The sequence below is a fragment of the Pseudoliparis swirei genome, chromosome 11 (genome assembly GCF_029220125.1).
Source record: "Pseudoliparis swirei isolate HS2019 ecotype Mariana Trench chromosome 11, NWPU_hadal_v1, whole genome shotgun sequence".
NCBI classification, from domain to species: domain Eukaryota; kingdom Metazoa; phylum Chordata; class Actinopteri; order Perciformes; family Liparidae; genus Pseudoliparis; species Pseudoliparis swirei.
Window position 1 is genome coordinate 4,517,560 of NC_079398.1, and position 20,052 is coordinate 4,537,611.

At 45.0% G+C, this 20,052-nt stretch overlaps 1 protein-coding gene across 1 annotated transcript; it reads left to right on the top strand.

Annotated features, from left to right (window-relative positions):
• The first annotated feature begins 1,486 nt into the window (after nt 1-1,486).
• On the top strand, nt 1,487-9,313 carry ythdf2 (YTH N6-methyladenosine RNA binding protein F2). The gene is made up of 5 exons (XM_056427020.1): nt 1,487-1,885; nt 3,022-3,101; nt 4,034-5,734; nt 7,532-7,597; nt 7,894-9,313. Exons 1-5 carry the CDS (start codon nt 1,837-1,839, stop codon nt 7,915-7,917), a joined length of 1,920 nt encoding a protein of 639 aa, XP_056282995.1. The 5' UTR covers nt 1,487-1,836; the 3' UTR covers nt 7,918-9,313.
• The last annotated feature ends 10,739 nt before the right edge of the window (nt 9,314-20,052 follow it).

Sequence of the window (20,052 nt, forward strand, 5' to 3'; positions counted from 1 at the left end):
ATATTATATATTTGTGTGAGTTCTTTATGATCCTTCACTGATGAAAGAAAACAATGTATGGCCTTTTATTTTGGGAACTGTGAACAGTAATATTTCCACACAAAAAAGAAAAGCAGAGTCTCTCTCAGTACCCGTCTCAGAAGAAAATAATTTTAAGTCACAAACATTGAATACTTTTCTCAATCAAATTGAGAAGAAATCTTCTTGTTTTTAAACAAAGTATGTCATCAACAAGCATCATTTAAGTGAAAAAAGGTTAAAATAAAATTGGAAGGGAATCCCAGCCAATGTAAGAACTAATTTAATAGGTTATTGGCCCACTTGCCTCATGTTAAAAATATGAACAACTTTAAAAACTAAAATAGTTTTTCATTTGAGAATTGTGTACTTTTCAACCCCAATAAATTATGTTTCAACGGTTCATCACAAACCTTTGGCAATATGGTAAAGCACCTATTGTTCATTTATTTGTATGCTTAGGCCTACAGGATGAACAGCTTTATAGTAGTAATATTAGTTGTATTATGTACCTAATATTGTCATTATGTACATGACATCTACACTGTAACATGCCATCACATCGTCAGATATAAGGTATAAACAGACACAATAAATATATTATGAATTATAATATCATTATGAGTACAGAAAAAAATGAATGAAGGAAAATGTACCTTCTGATCCTCCCTGGTTTTAACTATCACGATAACACTCTATTTGGAGTTAAACTCGATATCATAGTGCACCTAAATTACCTAACTTATGCATTTATGCATTTGATATTCAGTGGCACTTAAATAGCTCTTATTATGGTACTTTTGTAGTTCGACTGTTGAGGAAATATTAGTTTCTGTATTTTTGTTGTTCTTAGTTTGTACTCTAGCTTAAATGCACGAAGTTGCTTTGGACAAAAGCTTCTGCTAAATGACATGTGATGAACTCGATATCATAGTGCACCTAAATTACCTAACTTATGCATTTTGACCCAAATATCTGTATTCCTGCACCACATTTAGCTCCTGGTCTCCCAAAAAGAATGAAGGAAAATGTAGCTTCTGATCCTCCCTGGTTTTAACTCTCACGATAACACTCTTTTTGGAGATAAACTCGATATCATAGTGCACCTAAATTACCTAACATACGCATTTATGTATTTGATATTTAGTGGCACTTAAATGGCTCTTATTATGGTACTTTTGTAGTTCTTTCTGTATTCTTGTAGTTCTTAGTTTGTACTCTAGGTTGAATGCACTTATTCTAAGTCGCTTTGGATAAAAGTGTCTGCTAAATGACATGTAATGTCATGTAATGATATGAAATACTTTGTTTTAATGCTCGTGCTCGGCAGGTCGCGGGCCTTGCTCCTCCGCGCCGTTGGGGGGCGCGTGTCCGCTGTAAATAAATCTCATCGCGGGTTGACGAGGGCCGCCCAGCCATGTTGAGGAGTCTGTCAAGCGAACTGCAGCCCGCCATTGTGTAGAAACCAGGCTCAACAGAGAGATACGGGCGCCTGGGTGAAACGCTCAAATAAATGAGACTAATTCTGCACCCTGCCGCTTTTATTCAGGAGTAAAGATAGTAATACGGGCTCCGGGGGTGGGGAAAGACATGTCAGCCAGCAGCCTTCTTGACCAGGTAAAGAGAGGCATTTTCTGAACGTTTACGAGGGCCAAATTTCTCAGCATCGCGACGGCTAGCGAGGATAGCTTAGCTCCGAGGCGGCGGCTGCGGCTCGGTCGTGCAGTAGGCCTGACCACCTGCTAAAGGAACTGACTGCTGAATATATATCTCTCCATCTATTTTTCCCCTTCCTCTCTTCTCATAAATCAAACCTTCATGAATCACCTGGACCCAATCCAGAGACCGAAAGGCCAAGCTAATAAAGGTAAGAACAGAAATGCTGCCCAGCGTTCGCGTGAACGCGGATCCTCCTCTGCGTGCCGAGCCATTTGGACATCTTCCGTGCGCGGACGCGATAGCTCGTCTGCTAGCTAATAGTCTGTTATTTAACCTGTACTTGTGTCTTGCGTTTGTTTTTTCCACCTGGAGAACACGCGAGACGACCCGTGTGTGTGTTCTCGGCCCTCGACTCGACAGCCCACAAGTGAAGCCGCACTTGCGGGGTTCCCACCGTTAGCATTAGCTGCGTCCTGCCTAGCTAACATTGCAGGATACACAACAGCATCAATTTTTCCTGGTTGCACCTGCAACGCGTTTTATTGCCCTGACAGGTGCGAGCGCGTCCTCTCTGTCGCTCTCTCTCTTTCCGTCGCTGTGTGCAGACTTGTTTTCGTGCAGCCTCGCGCTACAGGTGCCGTCCTCTCGCGCTCGGCCACTCGGCTAACGTTAGCCCGTCACGTTGAGGGGACTCTTGGCGCTCGTTAACGCGGAGACGCTGCGCAACTCCACGCAGCGCACTGCACACAGAGCGGGCTAACGTTAGCCGGCTGCTAAGTTAACCCGGCATGACACGTCTTCCGACATGCTTTCTCCCGCACGCACGCACACACACACACACACACACACACCGTGTTTCCGAATAGGCCTCGCGCGCGCCAGTCATTGCGCTGGTCAGCCCGTAATGTCAGTTCGAGTGTAATTAATAACCGGTTGGTGCTCATCGTTTTACTTTTTCCATGTCCTGAGAGTCTCGTGTCAGCGTCACATCAACTGTGACAGCATCCTGAAACTTTTATACAAACAAACAAGAGGGCGCTGGGCTACTCGCATTTTATAATGCTTTAAATGTGTGTATGTTGAAGATACGCAGTGATTGTCTTTAGTGATCTGTGCCAACATGCAGCCCAATCGTGCAAAGTGCATTCAATTGTTCTCCGAAGCCGATTCATATTGTGTGCAAGACTATAGTGTGTGATTTATCATCATTGGTGTTATTCTGTCGCTCGTCAATAATGGCAAGGAGTGGTTTGATTACGGTGGTGATGACTGATGTGACCAGGTGAGACACCTGTGCACCGTATCCTCTGTTTACATCGGTGTTGTTGTTCTTCTTCTTTTCAGTGCAAAACGGAGCTGTGACCCAAAAGGATACTTTGAATGATGATGAGTTTGAGCCTTACCTGAATACTCAGGCCAGACAGGTAAGCGTCTCGTGACCAGTGTTTGCTCCCCACCTGAACCCCTTTTTATTACCAAAGATACATGAACCCTCAAGTTCTGAAACTATTGAATAGCTGTAATGATTGAAGTGGAATTCAGAGGTTGTGATGCAAACCTGAACTTTGGTGGTTTGCGTGTTGATTTGTAATTATTTTATTTCTACAGTCATTCAATTGTATCTAAGAAAAAATTGAGCTTAAGGTATGAAATAAGTAAAATTTCACGTAAACAGTAATGATGGCCTTCTCCTGGGTCAGTGTATAGATCCATTGTCGTCTGGTTCAGAACCTCCCTAATATTGACTTGCTACTTGGATATCATGTATTTACTGAAGATGTGGCATTATTAATATTATTAAACAAGTTTTAGCAGTTATAAGATAACTTTTTTATTGGTGGGACTTTTGGTTAACAACTTGAACACTTTTCTAACTCGAAGATTAATATACACGTGTTTTATGCATTAGCCAGACTTAAAGGCTGGCCTGGGCAACAGCAATTAATTGATTTTCGTTCATCAACTCTTCAGTGGGTTTGGAATATATTTAACTGTGTATAACGCTGTCTGTGGAGTGGTCTGCAGAGAAAAAAAATAGACCACCCTTTAACAAAAGTATGGTGCCTCATTCTGATGTTTTTGTTCTTCATGCATGTGTTATGCAGTGCTATGTGTTTACACATCAGGCCTGAGGAGGGACACTCACAAAGCATTGTTGTGCGGTGGATTGTAGTAATAATCACATAATGTTGCTAATTTAATAAAAAAATTCAACTTTTATCTTGATCTGACTTTTTGTATCTACAAGAACGAGGTATAATCACATCCCACAAGATTTAGTTAACAATTACTTTTCAGTATGTATTTTATTTTTAAAGTTGGGACTAAAACACTTGTTTCTTTTCCTTCCCTGTAGAGCAATGCCTATACGGCCATGTCTGACTCGTACATGCCCAGCTACTACAGCCCCTCCATAGGATTTTCCTACTCCTTGAATGAGGCAGCATGGTCCACAGGTGGGGACCCGCCTATGCCTTACCTGGCCTCCTATGGACAGTTGAGCAATGGGGAGCCCCACTACCTCCCGGACGCTATGTTTGGCCAGCCGGGTCCCCTGGGGAACAATCCGTTCCTGGGCCAGCACGGTTTCAACTTCTTCCCCAGTGGCATCGACTTCTCAGCGTGGGGCAACAGCAGCTCTCAGGGACAGACGGGGACCCCGCAGAGCTCCGGCTACGGCAGCAGCTACGCCTACGCTCCCAGCTCACTTGGGGGTGCCATGATCGATGGACAGTCCCCGTTTGCACCTGCTGCCAACGAGCCCCTGAACAAGGCGCCTGGTATGAACAGCCTTGACCAGGGCATGGCCGGGCTAAAGATCGGTGGTGCGGCTCCTGGTGGAAATGGAGACATGGCTCCTAAGGTGGTTGGCTCTGGCTTACCTGGTGGGGGTCCCCTCGGCCCCGCATCATCCGTAGGACCTCCGAGCATGCCTCCCGTCTCGATTGCCCCCGCCAAGCCCGCCTCTTGGGCCGATATCGCCAGCAAGCCGGCCAAGCCTCAACCCAAGCTGAAAACCAAGGGTGGCATGGCCGGTGCCAATTTGCCTCCGCCGCCCATTAAACACAACATGGACATTGGCACTTGGGACAACAAAGGCACCATGCCGAAAGCTACCGCACCTCAGCAGGTGCCCCCTATTCCGAGCAACGGGCAGCCCCCCAATCAGTCTTCCCCCCAGGCTGGAGCTGCTGCTGTAGGGAACCCACAAATGCCCCTCAGCAACGGACAGATGGTACCACCGGGTTCCCATATGGGGCAGCATCAGCTTCCACCAAGCGGGCATCCAGGTATGGCTCAGATGCCCCAGCCTCCTCTCTCCCAGGGTCCTCCTCAAAGCCAACAACAACAACAACAACAACAACAACAACCGTCTCAACCTACTCGTTGGGTCCCTCCGAGGAACCGGGCTAATGGATTTGGGGACGGTGGTCCAGGCCAGTCACCTCCCACTTCCTCCGGAGTGGGTGTGGCTCCCGGAGTCTCCTCCGAGCCACACCCAGTCTTGGAGAAGTTGCGCATGGTCAACAGTTATAACCCCAAGGACTTTGACTGGAACCCCAAGCAGGGCCGGGTGTTCATCATCAAGAGCTACTCCGAGGACGACATCCACCGCTCCATCAAGTACAACATCTGGTGCAGCACGGAGCACGGCAACAAGAGGCTGGACGCGGCGTACCGCTCGTTGGGGGGCAAGGGGCCGCTCTATCTCCTGTTCAGCGTCAACGGGAGCGGTCACTTCTGCGGCGTGGCCGAGATGCGCTCGCCCGTGGACTACAACACGTCCGCCGGCGTGTGGTCACAGGACAAGTGGAAGGGTCGTTTTGACGTGCGCTGGATCTTTGTTAAGGACGTTCCCAACAGTCAGCTACGGCACATCCGACTGGAGAACAACGAGAACAAGCCGGTGACCAACTCTCGGGACACACAGGAGGTACCGCTGGACAAGGCCAGGCAGGTGCTTAAGATCATCGCCGGATATAAACACACCACGTCCATCTTCGATGACTTTTCTCACTACGAGAAGCGTCAGGAGGAAGAAGAGTGTGTGAAAAAGGTAACGACGTTACTGTTGAATAAAGCGAATGGTGAAACGGATGAATGAAAAAACACACATGTTGAGATGGGTGCCGGCGATGGTTTGGATGCGCATGTCAATTTTGTCTTTTTATCGATATGTGCGCACGTACACGCTTTCCTTCTGCGTTACAAAATATTTCGGCAACATCTCAGCGACTTGCAGCTGGATTACGGTATTTGTCAGAATTCAGTGGAATTGTACACATTAGGATATTTAGAATGTTCTTTCTGTGGTGTTTTACCTGGTTGATCACTCTGCTTTAAAAATGATGATAATAACTTTATTTATATAGCACCTTTTAAAAAAAAAATGACAATGTGCTCTACAGAGAGTCAAGGCAAAACAAATGGAATAGTAAGAAATATAACATTTAAAAATATATATTAAAACAGACGAAATTAGGGGAACCAAAGTTCTGCATAAAAGGACGAGATCACTTAAAAGCTGTTCTATCAAAATGGGTTTTGAGAAGTGATTTAAAAGAAGTCACTGATTCTGCGACTCAAGATTAACGGACAAGAATAAACAGAATAAATATTTTTGCCTCCCAGATATTCACTTTATTCACAATACAATGAAATGCGAACATGCAGTGAATCACATGATCGTCAACACGTGTGTTTCATAGTTTGTGGTTCGGTTGTTCTTCGCCGTCTGTCCCTCATCGACGCGCTCTGGGTCACCTCGCGCCGGAACGCACTGGTATCGAGCGAGGCCTTTTTTGCCTTTTTTTTTGCGTTGAACATCAACACGAGGAACCAAAAATAGAATCTCATATTTGCAGTGCAGCTCATTTAAAGCCGTAATACTGTTTGTTTCTTATGGTGAAAAAGGGTTCCTGTTCAATACACGGCTGTGTTTCACATTCTATAATCGTTTCACCTGACGGACACACGAAGGGCAACATTTGCCAAGAAAACATATTATTATACCTTCTTTTACGCGTCTAATTGCAGAATTTACGGTGTTCAAACTTTTTTATATTTGTTGTAGAACCTCCTGTTTATCTGTAGATGTATAAACATAGGGGGGGGGGGGCACAATGGGTTGAGTTCTTTACATTTACTCCGCTGTACCGACGGGGTGACCGGTTGGGGCTCGAAAGGCGTGAGATTTATAATATTTTCGTTCACATGACAGATTACATGAACACTTTCCTCGCTGCTCTCTCTCAGTTTTAGGTCACGGAGACATCTGTACATAATGGAAGTTAGCAACTTAATTATTCAGCTATTTTGTTTTTGTACAGCTCCTGTTCTTCTCAGGTATCCATTCAAGGAATATGTCAAACTCATTTCCACCACCGTTTAGACGCTTGTGTGCGTTCACAATCTCACGAAGCGCGGATCGCCCGTTTTCCCGTACTAGTGAATCGTGTGTTTTTATTATTGACGCCCAGACTCGAGCGCCATGTTATTGACGGGGTTGTAGTGGAAACGAGCTTTGTCCATATGAGACTTCAAATAACACATTGCTCATTTAGTCATATTGGATTGTTTAGGCTTCATTTTGTTTCTGTAACGGGTTCCATGTTTTTTCAATTTGCCGTTTGTACCTAAATCCAAATCCCTGTGATGTGTGTGGGCCGCGATCCATACTGTAGCTCCTGGTCGTGACGCGCTGTGGTCGATGCCTGGCTTGTGTCAAACTTGGCCGTTTCAAAGGATTTACAGGCGTTGAGGTTTATAAAGGAGTGGGGGGGGGGGGGGGTTTCATTGAAGTAAAGTGACTTGTCTGTTCCAGTTAAGCTCAGTTTTCACTCCTCTGTGGCAGGTGGAGGTCCAAGGCAGCGAGCCATATCCCAGCAACCCAAGCAACAGGAGTCATTACAGGCTTCAGGTAACTCATCTGTCGCTACACGCCGAAGACATTTATGGATCCTGATTCAGATCAAGTTTTTAGGACTTCATGAATGTTGATGAGGCACCGAAGCATCCGTGTCCTCTGTGTCTGAACTGTTCGGCATGAATGGCTCATTTCATAATGAGCCAATTTAAGTAAAATAGTAATGTGTGTGTGTGTGCACGATTGGCGTCAAACAATGAACGCAAAAGATTTAAGGGTCTGTTTTAATTTGAAAATACAAATGTTTTGTGTGTAACTTTTTGTTCTTTGTTCTTTGTTCTTTTTTCCAGGAGCGCCAAGGACGAGTCAAGTAACAGTTGGCGCTTTGGTCAAAAGACTGCAATGGCCCCCCCTAAAGCCCTGTCCACCCCATGACATCATTACATCCAGATCTCTAAGAAATTCTAATAGGGGTGAAGAATTAACTGAGGACAAAAAAACTAAATGAAGACTTTCTTGATTTCTTTTGACTTTAAAGACTTACTTCGAACTTGTAGTGAAAAGAAAAGGAAACGATTATTCATAGGACTACAACTAAATGCATAGCATTCTTAGGTGAACTCTTTTTTGCCCCACCCCATTCCACTACATATGCTTTTCCCTTGTATGCTGCTTTTTTCCTCTTTTTTTTTTCCCTCTTTCTTTTTTAAATGAAAGGATCATCTCCTGTTTTTATGGTCCAAGAGCAAGTCTGTAATTCTCAAACAAACACAAATCCAATAGCAGAGTGTGGTGTCGGCTTATATTAGTGACCCAGAGTCAAGAATGGGCCGTTTGTCTCATTTTCTTTGTAAACCCCCCCCCCCTCCCCCCTGTCTTCTGAGGATGCTCACATCTTCATCCAGGACCCGGTGGAGTTTCCTCCTCAGTGGATCTTCATCGTAGACGGTGTCAACTCCGCCCACAATCTATTTTGTACATGCTCGCCATGTCTTGTTTGCAGAATCAGAACGGCCCTCTATTTTGTTTTCGCATGTGTTGGACGGAGTGTGTGTGGGGGAGGTAGGATGTGGAGGATCTGGAGAGGGAGAGCAGGGGGGGGGGGGGGGGTCGAGTGGTGGAAGCAGAAGAAATGTTAAGTTTAGAGACTCGCTCGGTGTATAATTTTACGGTCTAAAAAAAAATTGGGCCCCTCTGTTAACAGTCTTCATTGGACTTTGTTTAACCTATTTTTTCTTTCTCTTGGACAACTTTATTCATCGTTGCAATGGCCTGCTTTCTTCTTTTGATTTTTTCTCCTTCATTTTCTAAAGACAGTGATGCGAGTGGCTTTGCGCCACTCTTTCTATTAATCAGTTCAAAAGTAATAAATGTGGTATATTCAGCAGAACTGGTGTGCATTCCCCTTGTTTGACTGTAATGCAACTCTGTCTGCATTTGTTTCATCTGTTTTATACATTTCCCTGATGGGAATATGAATTAATGTCTTTTTTTCTTCTGCTAATCTTGGCACTCGGCCCGTCCGCTCCCCATCCCGACTTAAATTTCCACTTGCATTTCTTCCCTTTATTCTCCTATCCTACCTTGTCCGCCACACTCCTGTTTCCGACTGCCCAGCCAACTTTGCATCCTATGATATCACAATCGGCTTCCACCATTTTCAAAATGTCATTGTTGGTGAGTTTAAAAAAATAAAATAAAAACCTGCAAGGTCCTCTTTCAGAACTACTGGCTTTTATGTGTGGCAGAATAAAGATGCTCCACAAAGTGGTGTGTGGGTTTTTCCTCATTTGGTTTGTTTCTGTCGTCACATGGTTGGCCTGTCTACTTGTGATGTGTCCGTTTCCTTAAAGCAGTAACACCTGTGTGGATGTCCCCAAATGAGTCAAATCTGTCTTCCATTTGTTTTTCTGGCAGTACAACAGTTATCTTTGCTTGGACACATTTAGTTTGCAGCCGTGAACATGTGATTGTGAAGGGAATCGTGTTCAAATGTCTATCCAAGCGTGTGTGTAGTAATGACTTGGAGGAATAATCTGCAATCCGCCATTTTCTCTCCTCACCGCTGCGTCGCACTACACGTGGAGGCCACCAGAGGGCGACACAGCACCGTGTCCTGCAGCCGAGAGGAGGGGCCCCTCAGGGCGCCACCAGCAGGGCCTTCTGGACACTCGGCCGCTCGGATGGATGACATGTTTGTTTGGTTTTAAAATGTCCCAAAACGCCTCTTATCAGCCAATGTTTTAGTATAAACACGTTATAATTCTGTTGTGTTGCATTCTTGAGTTCACGTATGTGAGTCCTTTAATAACCGAATAGGATAATAATAAAACGCATTTATTACATTTCGGATTTACCTGCGGCATATAATCTTATCCCATGAATCAACAGGAAACACGGCGATAACAACTACCAAAATAAAGTCCTTAATTTAATTTAATTGTTAAAAAAATGAATAGATAAAGCTTTCTCGTGCTGGTTTGTTTGCAGACTTTACATATAATACTTTAATAAACATCCATCCAATGCTTGCATCATATATTTGGGGATTAAGCTTCATTGCGCGTGTGAATCTATTATCAAATAAATGACTACATTCACACGAAATTGGCCGTTTTAGGAACGCGCTGTGTGTGTGTGTGTGTGTGTGTGTTCTTCTCCCCCCTCTGCCCGGTGCAGCAGCCCGCCATGACACTGATGGAGTTGTCGGCCTATGTTAACCAGAGCCTGCACCACGATGACCTTCACATAATAAGCCGGCGCGTGACCAGCAGAGGCCGATTGGACAAAAGCTCCCCGGTCCTGATGGCGCAGCGGGATCAGCATCACGCCGCCCTCTGAGGCTGAAGACGTGCGCGCTCTTGGAAAGAGAGGCTGTGCGCGTGCATGCACGTGCGTGTCTGTGTTTGCTTGCTTTGTGCGGGTTTCTAGAGAGAGGGGGGGGGGGGGCGGCACGTGTCGCGTGTGCGTCGAGCCTCGAGGGGATCTCCCGTGACCCTTATCTGCGCGTCTCCGGGGACGCCTTCTAGTCCCTCCTGGGATGCAAATGAACGGCCATAAAAGAGAGGCAGATACAGCCAGCGAGACGGCGGAGGAGAAGAAAGGGAAATGGGACCATGGGGAGAAAGTGAGTGAGTGTGTGGGAGGGGAGGGGAGGGGGGGTGAAGGCGAGGAAGAGGAGGGAGGAGGTCAGCAATCACATCTCGGAGCGCACATCAAGCTAAAGAGGAGATCCAGAAACAAAATGTGTTGCCCTGCATGTTAGAATGACTGTGCAAGAGTGTGTGTGTGCGTGTAATAATATATCTACAAATAATAGAAAATGCATAGTGTGCACTGGATATCCTATTTTTACATTTACTAATTCTTGTTTAACATTTCTAATATTACAGTCTGGGTCTCTGCATTTCTGCCATGTTCTAAGACAACAGATGTAATATCGACTGCATTTGTTCCTGTTGTTCAGCCGCAGAGCGACACGCGAGGCGCTGCTGTCTGTGGGTGATATCGCGCTGCAAGGTCATGGTTCTGCTTTATTTCCCCCTCATTATCATAAGGCATCCATCTCTTTCTTCCATTAGTGACGCTTCACCATGCCGCCAACCCGACCTCTATTTACATGATTAAATTAGATTGCCTAAAAGAAAAACACGGTCGTATATGCTTCTAATATCTTTCGACGGTTTTATCTTGAATAATATAATATCATAATATAATGTCACTTCAGCCTTTTTTACTTGTATTTAAAACGTTACGACAAACAAGTTCGTTATACGTCAATATATTTGTTATTCTTTTATTTTCTAAAAATGGCCTCCCCAAATCGGAGGCATATCATTCCACACCTGTCACTAGTTTATCAGCATTATTTTGCACAAAAGAAAACTACCCTCCCCACCCCTATTTAGGATAAAAAAATGGAATTTTTTAACCACGTATGGGTGGGGGGCGGAGGGGGTGGGGGTGGGGGGGGGTCACCTGCTCACTATCAGCAGGGGTACCGCACTGTTGACATATTGAGTAGTAACCCCCTCATTTCTCCCGGTGTGCCAATTCTATTGAGAGTTTGTAAAATGCATAATGTGTCGACGGGCGCTGGGCCCTGAAAAGAGTTGATGACCTCTGTCTCAACATATGTGGCACACGCGTGACCTCTGCACACTCTCATTGTGCGAGATGACGGGCAATAATGAAATGTCATCCGCTGGTATAAAACAACATAAAGACGCATCGAGGGTTCATATTAATGCAGCGATAGATGCCTTTTGCGTTTTTTCTAAATGTACTTCCTATGCTATTTAGTTTTTTGGGTTGAATTTATTTGGAATAGAGTATTTCCTTAAACTGAAATGCAGAATTCAAGCTACAACAGTAATAAGTATAAGACATATAATTCTTTTTTTTGGTGCATATTCCACCTCCAACATCTGAAATGTAGGTCAACTCACATCTCCATCGCCTGCAGCCGTTTACAGCTTGAAGCAGGTGATGCAGCTCATGTGATTAGAGGAGTAGAAATGAAGCTCATTATTTAAATCACATAAAGTGCTTTGGGCCTTTTTACTTTGAAAAGAGACACAAATAGAAATGCAGTCCGTGAAATGACTCCTTTATTTAGACTTTTTGCAGAATACAAACACAAACAAAGGCACAATGTCGAAACCCACAAACGTAAAGAAAAAAGAAAAGTAATTTAATGACAATTTAATGTAAAGTTAAAAGCCGTATATATTTTGATGGTCATGGAAATATAAAATAAAGTAGCGTGCGTGATAAGGATTCAGGAGATACGATACAAAATAATGACCCTACCATAGCCCATCATGCTATTAGAGCATTCTCACCCTGTTTGTCCATCTCTCTAACAGGGCGAGTGTCCACTCATGCGTAAAGAGACCTTTGAAGTGGCCCTCTGTCCCCACATGGCGAACCCCCCTGCTGGGAGCCCTCTGTCCATTTGGCCACAGGACTGACACTGGTGTCATTATGGAAACCAGTCTCTCCCTCTGACTGGTGCCCAGTGATTCTAATGCATTTCTCTCTACGTTTTTTTCCCGTTTGTCTCTTAAGATTTCTCCGGCTTGCACAAACTGATCTCTTCCCAAGCCTGAGGTCACAGCTCCGTCACCTCTGTGGCGGTTAACGTCGTTGCGCGTTAATCTCGTAGAATTGCGGCGGACGTCGTTCGCTGGTTTTCGTCAGGCGAGCGAAGACTGTGGCTTCTCTCTTGGCATTCACCGCGTGCCTTAATTGTATTGAAATTAAATCAAGGTCCACTGTGAACACAAAGAGCTCAAACCCAAACTTCCCAACATGTCCTCAGTTCCTCCTCATCTCCCGTGGTCCTCCGTCACTCACCCCACTCCGAGACACACTTTCCCTCCTTTGTATTCACGTTCGAAAGCAGTTTTCAACGTGAATGCTATCGGCCGAATGCCGTCACTATCTCTCTCTCTTTTGTCTCTTGTCGGTCCATCCTTGTTTGACTTTCTTGTTCCTGTCGCCTCACCTGTGATCTCTCCTCCACGCGGGGCTCAGAGGCGGCTATGCGGTCCTTTCAGTACATTGCATGCTAATCCCACGCCAGCATGCTTTCTCCCTTAGCAATGAAAACAGGTTTTCTATACGGGAAAAAAAACACACGCACACACACACATGATACAAACCAATGTCATTGTGATTCCTCTGACTTAACAGCCCATGGGGTGTAAATGCATGCATGCGCTTGTGGATGTGCAAGAAAGGATTTCCAGCGACAAAATGTGAATACAAAATAAATAAAAATGATCATCAAAGAAGCATTCGCAGCATTAACTGGATTTTCTGTACACACATAACATCATTTAAAAATAAACACGAGCACAGAGAAACAGGGAGTGAGACAGCGAGAGTGCAGAGCGATACCTTTGTTGCACCATAAAGAGAGCGGCTGCCCGGCTACCTGATCACTACCATTCCTGCAGAGCATCTTCCCCTCAGAGGAAAACAAAGGATGACGACTCGACGGGTCCGAGCACGGCGCGCGATGCGTCGCTATGCTTCATCCTCATCGCCGCCGCCGCTCCTGGTTAAGAGCTGGCTACGGTTTAATAGGACCAAGCAGTTCTTCATTACAGTTGGTAAAGCTGTGTCGTTATCTCCCCCTCACCCTCCCTCTCTCCCTCCCTCCTACTCTCCATCTCTTCTCTACTGTTCTCTCTCTCTCGCTCTCTCTCTCTCTGTGCACTCTGCGCATGTGACTATGTACGGACTGGAAGACAGCATCTAAATAACAACAATCTCCATCCTCTGATTAATAACGATATACCTTATATAATAATTAGGCAAATCGTACATATTGATGAAGAGCAAACAGCGAAAAAATAAAGAATTTAACTTATTTTCCATTGCAGAAGACTCTTACATCCGGAAAAAAAACTGCATCTATTACATTTTAAATCCATTTCTGTCTATATTTGCCTATATAATTGAGACTATGTAGCAGAATAGGGTTTGCTCAGATCAAACACATCCTTCCTCTCTAAAGACAAAAAATAGCAGAGGAGCTGCAGAGTATTTCCTCCTTCAGGTCCTCCGTCCTGGTTTTGTTGTCATTGTTGCCGTAGTTTGTAGCGGTGACTGCGCAGCTCCATCCTGTGAAGGTCCTTGAGGGCTGGGAAGAGCAGGCGCGTGGGGGAGGGGGGGGAGGCGGTGGGATGGCGGACAAGGGGGCGGAAGGGACGGGAAGCAGGCAGGTGTCAACGCATGCAGGCAGGGGAAAGAGGAGAGAGGGTGGAGCAGGAAAAAAGAAGAAAAAACTCTACAATTTCTACCCAGGCAGAAAAAAAAAATCCGTTCGGATCTGCACAAGACAACACCAAAAAGGAAGACCAAAAAAAAAGCCCAAGATGTAAAATATACATATATAACCCATGAAGGTATATATGTGTCAAGATCCAAGGGAGAAGGAGGAGAAGGACAAGTGATGAGGGACGGAGGGACGAGGAGGAACAGGCAGCCGGCGCTCACACAGACACACTGCGCCGAGGCGGAGGCGAAGGCTGCAATTTATGCTTTCTGGTCGACACCCCCCCCCCCACCTCGCACACACACACACACGCACACACACACACACACGGAGTGTCCCGCCCCTATCTGCCCCTGTCCCCGTCCTGTCCCGTACTGGATGCGTGGCCCAGCTGATCAGTGCAAAGGGATTATCCAACGGGGCCAGCTGGCAGGGATTACACAGGCAAAGTGGGGGAGGTGAGTGTGTGTGTGGGGGGGGGGGGGTGAGGGGTGAGGAGAGTATAGGCCTAAAACTGGGGGGGGATGGGAGGGCCTGTTTCGTCCTGCACACACATACACACACACACACAATGTTGTTCACGCGTGCAGCACACACACGTTTCCCTTCGGGTGCACACGCGTGTGTCACGCACCGCGGTGTGAAGCGTCGCGGCGAGTCAGTCCTCCGGGCGGCGCTGATAAATGTATGTAAATGTGCGCGAGTCAGCGGGGGATGGATGGAGGGGGGAGTCGGGATCGTAGGGAGTCCCGCGGGAGAGGAGCGGGGGCCGGGCTGACAATGCAAGGCGTTGACCCTTGACCTCTCTCCGCTCCATCATCCGCGGCGGCCATCAGCTGATCCCGGGAAATGGACAGCCGCAGTGACGCCCCCCCCTCTTCTCTTCCCCCCCCCCTCTTATACACACACACACACACACACACACACACACTCGTTCACTAACACACTGAGTCCACTGGGGCCCAAATCTCCTTTTTCTCTTTTTTTCACCAATCCTTTTCTATCTCTCGCTCCCTCCAGCCTTCCATTGCTCTTCCCTGTCTCACGCCTCACCTTAGCTCGTCTCTATATCCCCGCTTCTAACCTTTCTCATTATTTTGAAATGTGTCGACATCTACATCCGTCATATCTATGCAGGAGGAGATCCATTCTGCACGAGTGTATTTTTTTTATGTCTTCATGTTTTGACTGTATTCAAGATTTATTTTGCTTATATTGTCTGTCAGTCACTGTTTGGACCTGCAGTGTTCCACAGCGCTTCCATGTCACTGCTTCACTCCTACATGGAGGAGTTGGGGGCCAATGGGATTTTATACATTAATATTTCAAATACATTTATGATTCAGACAAAATTGGTGCTGTTTCATGAAGATATATTTTAACAAACATTCCAGCCGTTGAGGTGATCAGCATTTCTGTATCCCCGTGTCTCTGTGTGTTCTCTACAGTTTGATTGTGATCATTTTTTTATGTTCAGTTTATCTGTAAAAATACAGCAATATTGGACGTTTGACTTACGCTGCTGGTTGTATGATATTTCTCCTGCCATTACCAAAACCATGCAGGCTTAACGGCTGCATATCCACCCAGAAGCAATTTTACACACGTGCACTTCACACCCGTTGATCTCCATTTTAGTCAAAGTGACAAATATATATTTCAATATCACGCAGAATTACATACCTCGATGGGATAAAATTGTCCTCGAATTTGACGCATTATTTTTTGCGGAATGTACAATCTGTCTCTCGTCCGTCAACAAATCTGCAAAAAAACTGTCAGGTGCAGCCGGATAATCCAGAGACTCTTTCACTTCGAATTAGTGGCGTCAAATGTTATTTTGTAAAAGGCTAAATGTCAAAAGTTTTTGCAGACTGTCAACAGCGGCTTGAGCCACAGTGTATAAAACAGAGATGAGTCCAAACACGCACTAACACACATGCCACAGATACACACACACACACACACACAGAGGCACACATCGAGTGATTTCTGTAAAATCAAAGAGACATTTTGTTCGGCCTCGCAGGCAGAAAACAGCGGCAGTGTTTTATCGTACCTATCTGGAATCGGACGTGGTCGATGTGTGACGAATATGACGTTAGTTTAGATCTGGTTACACGGAATTCACAATAACAGCAGAGCTCTGGGGTGAAACAATAAAGACAGCTTGGACTTCCTTTTCTGAGGGATAGTGAGATAGATTTGAAGAGAGCGTGTGAGTGAAGGCCGCTTGAATGGAAGGACACTTAATTCCCTTTTCCTTTATCTGTTTTTGAGCAACACGCTTCTTTGAAAAAATTTTGGGGGTCTATTTCTTGGCGAAGAATGGAAACCTTATTATTTATGGGCATAAATTACATGCCATAAATGTTATGCATTCTCTCCTGCATATATTTATATGTTGGGAATTAGTTCTGTTCACCCTCGCACAAGAGAGGAAAGGTTGCGAGTGCGTTCGGATGGCCTGCTATACCGCGGTCTCCATTTTAAAAAGCGTGCACACGCGAGGTTGAGAGCGGGCCGACGGGCAGACAGCTCGCACCGTCACAGAGGTTTTCTCTTTCATCGTGCAGAAAAAACAAGGGGAAAGACGCAAGCGGTGATACAAAGAGACAAGCCGGGATGGAGAGACAGACGGGCAGAGAGACAGGACGAGACAAATAGACAGCGCTCGTCCCTCGTTCGGTAATCTGGCGGAGAGATTAGCAAGCAGGCAGCATTTGGGTCGGATTATCGAGTCATTAGAAAAGACTGGTGCTCCAGAGCCTCTCGCATGTGTTAATGTGGCTTTGCAGATCCTCAGCGCAGATTGTAGATTGTGTTGAAAGTGCACACGGTGTCGTCTCTCAATATGTAAATAGGGCCACATAAACTTAATGCCCCATACGTTGATTTGATTTCCTGTATATGTGCATTATGTGGGGGACGTATGAAATACCCCAATTTTTATGACAGATTTTTCTTTCTTCTTTTTTTAACAAAGAAAGTCATTTTATTTTCCTTCTTTGGTTGAAGAACTTTCCCATTGCAATTCTGCAGTAGTGTTTATAGCACAATTAAAGTATATCGCACAGAAAAGTCATTGGTGAAACTAATCACTGTAAATATTTTGTTTTATTTTTGCTTCTGTCAAATCTCAACTTCATGTTTCCCCTGGAAGAGGTGCTATATTGTTGTTCTTGACATTTTCCATATACCACCTGTCATCAGATTATTTTCATTTTTAAATACTAAATTAATATTTAAAGATTTTTATTATTATTTAGTTTGTTTGTTTTACCCAGAAAATAAACGTACCAGAGTTCTCAGCAATGACACACACACACACACATTCTGGCTCAGAGGTGAACCTGGAGTCCGATGCAGGAGTCTCTGCATCAGCACCGTGCCGCGATAAAATAAAATGTAGTCTTTAGCGCTGCAGGTCAGTGGAGAATACAGATGTGCGTGGCCTTCTGTAAATCATCCGGCTGTGATGTGCAGTGATGACGGGATTCAAACAGGATCAGGAGGAAGCCAGAGAGCTGATGAGTGTGTGGATATCTGTGCAGGGGAACACGTGTATTTACAGTAGGTTATGTGCATGTGAGGTATTTACTCTGTAAATATCAGCGGTGATACACACAGCTCAACTGTGTGTGCATGCGTGTGTGTGTGTGTGTTTAGCTGGGCAGTTCATTGACAGCTGATCAATGCTGCTACACTCTCTGTGTCCGATCCAGTGACCACAATATCAGTTTCCATTTCACTCGAGTGGGCAAAGCAGCCTCTGATGAGTGGGTATTGCCGCGTATGGTTTGTAGTGTTTACTAAATACCTAAACAATATAGGTTTAACCTACTTTTTTTTCTTCAATTCCTCACTGACCAAGCAGTTCTTGAATGAGCTTGTCACTTTCCTTCCAGGTCGAATCTGAGCACACACACACACACACACACACACACACACACATGCACACACTATCTGATCTGCGTTCCCAACTCGCTTCCCTCTGCCTCTGCTTACCCCACACACCGTGCCCCAGTTCCCCACCCCCATCCCTTTTTGTCAAATAAATTGCTATGTGACCTACTTCCCATTTTGCACCATTTCTGTCATGTTCAGATATTATTGTTTGAACATGAGTGATTTGCTTTGGGGCATACAGTATCAAAGAAAACACCGTGTACATAATATGGGGCATACTGTACTCTAAAATGTAATAAATTAAATGTGTTAAGAAAAATATGGAAACGTTCACATCAGAATTGATTTGGGTGTTGCAGCGCGGCGGCTTCTTTTAATCTGTGAGCAACTCCATTTTTTTTAAGGGCTTTTGTTTTATTAAATTGCCCTTGCATGATTTGTAATTAAAATACATGCTTCACGTATTTTCAGATTAACACATACAACACGACTTACAGCCCTCATAATAACAGGATATCTTTGTGATGGTTATTGAAAATAAGTTAAATCAATTGTGCAGCCCCGTTAAGCAGAAAGAGCATCTATTGTAATTTTCATAAACAAGCTAATTCATTGGACCACTTTGTATTTCTAACCAGGTTAGGGCTGCACTAGTTGGCCTCCAGTATTCTGTTTGGACTTGAGGTGCATTTTTAAAAAGCTCCTCGTGATGAAGGCGATCTCGTGGCGCGGCACGCTGCATCCCGAATATCCCATGTGGGCCGACTCCCGGCCGGTGTTGGTGGCGTGCTGCGGTGAATTCCTTTTATATTGCTGTTCTTTTTTTATTTATTAGGTCATTTCATGTACGACACAACTTTTTGGGGGTTCACACTATTTTATTTTATTTGATAATTTAGCGAATACATTTGCACATATTCATGCACAAAGTTCCGTCTGATAAAAAAAAAAAAGGCATACGGATTGTCCTGTTTCTCATATTTATTGTCTGATATTTACATGCGTGCACACGGGTGTGTGTGAGTGTGTGTCGGTCGGAGCGAGGATCTCCTGCCCTTTCTCAACCGCGCCGCCACGGCACCGGAGACCACCCTGACCCTGATTTATTGGGATCAGAATCCACATGACAGCAATTACTTTACATCCATTAACTACATCACTCGCTCTCCCTCTCCTGCTCTCTGTGGACACATCGCACTCTTGCATAATCACTTTGAAATATTCTTCGTTTCGCCCCTCACTCTCAGACTTTTTTCCTTCATCAGCATCTTCTGTCGCTTTCTAGCCTCTGATCGGCCACTCTCGCTCCACCGGGCATTCCTGCGTCTCGCTGTTCTTTTTGCTTCTGGGATTTCACAATCAAATCCAGTTACAAGACCTTCATTGATCCTGTTGTTACTGTGTTTTAATGTGTGTGTAATGATTCCTTCTGGTCACATGACATCTATGACACCTGTCCATCCTGGAGAGGGATCCTCCTCTGTTCTCTCCTCAAGGGTTCTTACCTTTTTCCCCCCTGAAGGGTTGTTTGGGAGTTGTTCCTGATCCGATGTGAGGTCAAAGGTCAGGGATGTCTATATGTACAGATTGTAAAGCACTCTGAGGGGAATTTCTAATTTGTGAAAATGGGCGACACAAATAAACTGAATTGAATTGAAATAAACAGAATCTTTAGCATCTCGTCCTACCTGCATTAAGGTCTGCTACATAAACAATAATGCCATCAAGTTCATGTCGCGTGTGTGTGTGTGTGTGTGTGTGTGTCTTGAAGGCACGAGGAGCCTTCGGCTGACTGGGATTCATATGACTGAAC